The following is a 5,778-nucleotide window of genomic DNA, read 5'->3' on the forward strand; positions in this document are numbered from 1 at the left end:
ATTCGGGTGACCTGCATTCTACCTGGGCAAAATGACCAAATAAATAGTATTTATTCATTTGGTCATAACTCAGTGTAGAAAGGTCCAATTGACCTGAAATTTTACCAGCACATAGCTGAGACATAGACCTACAACTTTCATGAAGAAACCTAACCCAAATTTTGACCATAACATGTTCAAAAGGTGACCTGCAGTCACTGCACAAAACACTATAGATTTAGTCAGTCCAGAAAATCTGGGAAGTTGGCAATCCGGCCAGTCATGGTATTTAGGCCATAACTTGAGCTAAAAAAACTCCAAATGGAGTGATTCAAAAAAAGAAATATAACTAGACATAATAAGGAACAACTTTCATGTTGACAACTTTGCCAAATTCCCACTGCAAAAATAACTAATAGAACAGTAAATACAAGGCTTGAAATCTGAAAATTTTGAACAACTAACATTAAGCTTAGAAATGGCATTGGCAACCAATACCAATAATTTTAGAATGCAAAATGTGGTATGTTGAGAATATTAAAACCAATGTACCTATTTTCCATGCAAAATTGAACATTTTTGTTGACTAATGAAATGAATAGTAACACCTAAACTTGAATTTCAAGAATTGTATAATTTAAGGGTGTAACATACCCTAGTACACCTAGCAAGATTGATTTGGATAGGTTGGCATGCCAATAGAGTTCTATTAGCAGTACTGCATATGGCTTCACGCCATTCTGTGTTTTATGGCCTCACGTGCCATTATGTGATATAATAGCCTTTAGCTATATTGATTGAGTTTTTATACTTGGGTTTTATCTCTGATAATTATTATAGCTTATTAGCTGTTCTGTTACATACCGGGAGACACAATGTGACCGATGGTGTGATGGTCTGAAGTACTTGGTACCCAGTGCCAGTTTACCCATTTATCCAGTCCAGTCGACTAGTATGGGTTACTTGGCAATGATAATAAATTTTATCAAATTTTAATTAAATAATACTGCGATAAATGCTAGAAATTAAGTCTACCAAAGATGCAAACATACATTCTGCATATTTACTTTATTTTAGTTATTTTATTTTATATTGTCACCACTAAGCAGAATTTCTTAGCGCGTCGCTTTTGCCATGCGCAGGTACTGGAGATATAGCTGGGGAGTCCAGCAGACCTCATACTAGGTGAGCTTTCAGATCTGCACACAGAGTCCAGAGTCACCTCACATTTGCAGCGCATTGGTACGACATTAGGCTACTTTTGGTCTTTTGTATTTTGTAGACTTTTGTAATGTATATTATAAACTCATGTAATTATGCTTTTGATGTAATTATTTATGAACCATGTTCAGTAAAATAATTTGAGTATTTCTTCTTGAATTGAGTATGATATGAAATGAATTGAAATTTGAGATAATGAAGTTATTTGAGAAATTGTTGGAAATATCTTGGTGGTTGACTGAGATGGATAATATGATTATATTGGAAGTGTCTTTAATAGATTCAGAAGAACTGTTTTTCCAAATTATAGCCAGCACTCTGCCGAATTTTCTATAAAATTTGCGAAAAATTCAGATTAATCAAAAAAAATTGTAAATAAATGAATTAAAAAAGGGCAAATTGTAATGGAAATGTAAATTGGTACTCCGGCACACTGTGTGGCATATCTTGCTCGGCTGCACTGTAGACGGGTAAGGGGTGTCACAGCTTGTATGCCCAACTATTTGTTATCATGGCTTCTTAGCCATATTGATTGCATACGTGGTTAACGTTTTGCATTTCACATCCCATGGTATGACGGCCCGAGGCACTGCAGTGCCCTGTGCTAGCTATATTGATTGCATACGTGGTTCACATTTTGCATCCCATGGTATGACGGCCTAAAACACCACGGTATCCAGTGCCAAGGACTCGCTTATCCAGTTTAGTCAGCCTGTCATAGGTTACTTGGACAGTGAAATTTGTTATGAATAATGGAAATTAAATAAACGAGTAAAAAAGACTTGAAATAAACTAGATTAGCTCTAAAAATTTATTTATTAGAAATACCTGAAATGAACTAGATAAATTCTAAAATTTATTTATTATGAAATAAGTCTAAGACTTTTATTTATTATGAAATGATCCAAAACACCAAGAAAGTATTAAGTGAAGTGTTAAAAAGATTAGTAAAAAGAAATATAATTTAAATAAATATTACTAATGCATCTTTCATAATAAAATAAGCATAAATTTAATATTTTTAGAATATTTGTATCTTGTATATTATTACCGTACATTATGAATTAAGCACTTCCAAAAATGAACAAATTAGGATAACAGATAGTTAGTATTAGAAATTTTATATGAGAATAATTTAATTCTTGAGTATCCAAATTATGCTTCATTTTTATCTTTATTTGTATAGTATTTCCTTGTTATATTATTGCACCACTAAGCAGAAATGATTAGTGCGATGGATTGTTTCTTCGTGCAGGTACTGAAGATAAAGCTCAGTGAACATTAGACTAAGATTTTTTGAGTCCAGATCTGCAGAAGTGTTAAGGTTGTCACCTCTTCAGCAATGCATGTAGATAGGGTCTATTTAGGTCATATCATGTATTTGTATATTATAAATATTTCTTATATTGCAATGTAAACTAGAAATTTATACTTAATATGTATGTGATGTAAATTAATAGATTAGCTCTTTCGTATGTAATTAAATTGTAAATCATGTAATTTAATGAAATTTGAGAATTTTATATATATGAATTGAGCATGAATAGAAAATGCATGGAAATGAATATACACTTGAAATATATAAATGATAATTGCAATGATGAGATGATTATGATGAAGACATGAATGAGATTACTATTGAAAATTATTATTGAAATTTTTAAACAGGTAAATAGTGAAACACGCCAAACGGTATTAGAATAGGGGAGACTCCATCAGTTTCTCCTTAGAAAATTAACTAATTTTTAAAAAAAAAATAACAAGAACAAAATTATTAAAGGAATAAAGTAAGATAAGTTAGGGTGCTCCGACACCGAGTGTGACACCCCTTGCTCACCTACACTGTAGACGGGTGAGGGGTGTCACACTATGCCTAGGATCTACCCAACCTACAAAATGATCCAAATAACACTTCTAAAATACATCTCCTATATCCACATCTCATCAACATCATATGGCTCCTCTTGGGCCCTCCAAAATAGTCAATACTCACAAACTTAGAAAATTGCATTTTAGTCCCTGAAACTAACATTTCGTAACAATCATTCAAACGAGCTCTAAAAATTCTAAAATTTTGCCCCGCAGTCCTTAACAATATTATAAAGCTAATGCAAAAGGAATTATAATTTTCTAGCTACTCACGAATATTTTATAGATTTTTACTCTAAATTCGGTACTATGAAATTTAAGAAACTTGGAGTTCGGGTTTACCTATACTAATTCTGACACTTAGAACACGTACGGTGCGTCTGCAAAAGGTGGGGAGGGCCATAATTCTAATTCGATTCTAAAATAGCTCTGACAGCATGTCTATCTAGCTTGAAATTGCAGATCCAGGCAACGGCCGAATTTCCATGAAACGAAGGTACCTACGCGAAGCCCGCAATATCGGGGGTTAGAATAAAATTGTTACAAAATTAAATAAGCTCATTTGAAGCTCAGAAAAATAGTGCGAAGTTAGTGGGACCCATCAAATTTTCGGGGTCAAAAAATTTTGAAATTTATATTGCTACGAAGCTCTTATCGTGTGGAGCACATCGGTACTCTCGGAATCTCCATGGGGTTTCCAGTTTGGGAGAAATTTAGCCCATAATTCAAAATGGTCTAAACTTTCTCAGGCTAAAATTGGACAAATAACTCGATCAAAATTTGTGATCTTAGTGCCTATGGAAAGCTCTCGAGGAGTAGAAGGTGTTTGGGATAAGACCCAATCCAACTGGTGGCCAGATTGGCTGGATTATGGCCGGGAAAGCGAAGAGTCAAGTGGTACGTGTGAAGGAGAAAAGGGAAGCATTTTCTAGCGATCCAGGCGGTGGCCGATGATGGGGAGGGTCCCAGGTGGTGCACCGACATCCGGGGAAGGGAGGGGAGGTGGTGGCCGGCAGTGGGGAGGAGGAGAGAGAAAATGGAAAGGGAAGGAGAGGGTGCAACGCGATGCGGAAGAGGGAGGGAAAAAGGAAAGGGCCAATCTAATTCGATTGGTCCGACTCGGTCTGATTCAATTCAACAGGTTAGATTTAGAATACCCAAAATTGAATTTTTACTCTGTCCTGGGACCAAAAACGAGCCTCAAAAATTTTGAAAAAATTATAGAAAACCCAAAAAAATTCGTAGAGTCCAAATATATTTTTAGTTTTACCATGTGATCTTTAAATTAATTTTTAAAAATCAATGAAATTTATTATTTTAAGAAAATTCAGAAAAATTCTAAATAAATTTCCATAATATTTAATATAATAAAATAATGATATTTACCTATAAAATAATTATTTAAAAATTATGGGTGTTACATTCTTTCTCCCTCACAGAAAATTTATCCTCGAATTTTACATAAGGCAGAATAAAATTATAGGATTACATATTGAATAGATATAGGTACTTGTTGTGCATATCTCGCTCTGACTCTCAAGTACACTCTTTCCGATTGGCTCCTCCACAAAACCTTAACCATAGGAATCTGCTTTGAATCAACTGCCTCATTTGATAGTACACTATGTCTATTGGTTGTTCCTCGAAAGTCAAGTCTTCATTCAACTCCATAGTATGAGGTCGTAACACATAGGAAGGATCAGGTATGTACTTCTTAAGCATGGAAATGTAGAACACTGGTGGGTGGACATGAGAAAAGCTTGGTGGTAACTCCAACCGATAGGCCACTGCTCTAACTCTATCAGTAATCTCAAAAGGCCATATGTATCGAGGTGTGAGCTTTCCCTTCTTCCTGAATCTCATAACTTCCTTCATCAAAAAGACCTTTAGGAATACATAATCACCCACTGCCTTCATCAAAAGTACATTTAGGAATACATAATCACCCACTGCAAACTCTATATCCTTCCGTCAAGGATCTGCATAGCTCTTTTACCTTTTGCAGTATCCTAGCTATCATCGTCATTTCATAACGAAACCCATACCTCAAACTACTCCTTAATCTTTTTCTGACATCTTTAGTACTCACTATACCTCTACTGCGCTTGACTTGATATCTAATAACTTCAATCAGCTTTGGTGCTTACCTCTCCTTTATTGTGCCCTAACGTATCTCTTAGTGACTTTAGTCCCCAATACTCTATTTCAACAATCTTTGCTCCCCAAAGACATGACTTATGTTCCTTATCCTATAGTATCCTATGAGATGCTTTCCTGTAGCACCTATCATAGGCATCTTGCTTGACATCTTTACTTGTCCTATGACCTCAATGGTCAACACCTGTGCACCTTCTCACTCCCATGACACTTCAAATTTCCAATCTACTTTATGTCATTAGTAAGGTCATTAGACCAACTCCTATCCATCTTATGCATCTAGTCCTATAGAGCTCCATCCAAGTGCCAAGTGTACCTTACATCATCTATCAACATTAAAAAGTGAACTGGGTCTCTTCTCTTATATGACAAAAGTGTTTATATTCCCTGACAACCCAATTCATGGGACTTTATCATTTCCCACTCCTCCTCTGGAATGGAAATATCTTGACTTCTTCCTAAAGCTTCTTATTATGTGACGTACTTCCTGACATATTGACACTTAAATCATGATTTCACTACTCCTTGAATCTATCATCTCACCATAACTTA

General features: G+C 35.1%; 1 protein-coding gene across 1 annotated transcript; it reads right to left on the bottom strand.

Annotated features, from left to right (window-relative positions):
• Positions 1-4,605: 4,605 nt before the first annotated feature.
• On the bottom strand, positions 4,606-5,095 carry LOC131174017 (uncharacterized). Its single transcript, XM_058137044.1, has 2 exons — positions 5,066-5,095; positions 4,606-4,980 (listed from the first exon to the last, which is right to left on the bottom strand). Exons 1-2 carry the CDS (start codon positions 5,093-5,095, stop codon positions 4,606-4,608), a joined length of 405 nt encoding a protein of 134 aa, XP_057993027.1.
• Between the last annotated feature and the right edge of the window lie 683 nt (positions 5,096-5,778).

Source organism: Hevea brasiliensis, chromosome 15 (assembly GCF_030052815.1).
Source record: "Hevea brasiliensis isolate MT/VB/25A 57/8 chromosome 15, ASM3005281v1, whole genome shotgun sequence".
NCBI classification, from domain to species: domain Eukaryota; kingdom Viridiplantae; phylum Streptophyta; class Magnoliopsida; order Malpighiales; family Euphorbiaceae; genus Hevea; species Hevea brasiliensis.

Bases quoted from the DNA above. Each gene is read 5' to 3' on its own strand.
- LOC131174017 (XM_058137044.1), bottom strand. From the start codon at position 5,095: ATGACGATGATAGCTAGGATACTGCAAAAG. The intron at 4,981-5,065 runs GTAAAAGAGCTA...CTTTTGATGAAG, and splicing joins TAGCTAGGATACTGCAAAAG to GCAGTGGGTGATTATGTATT.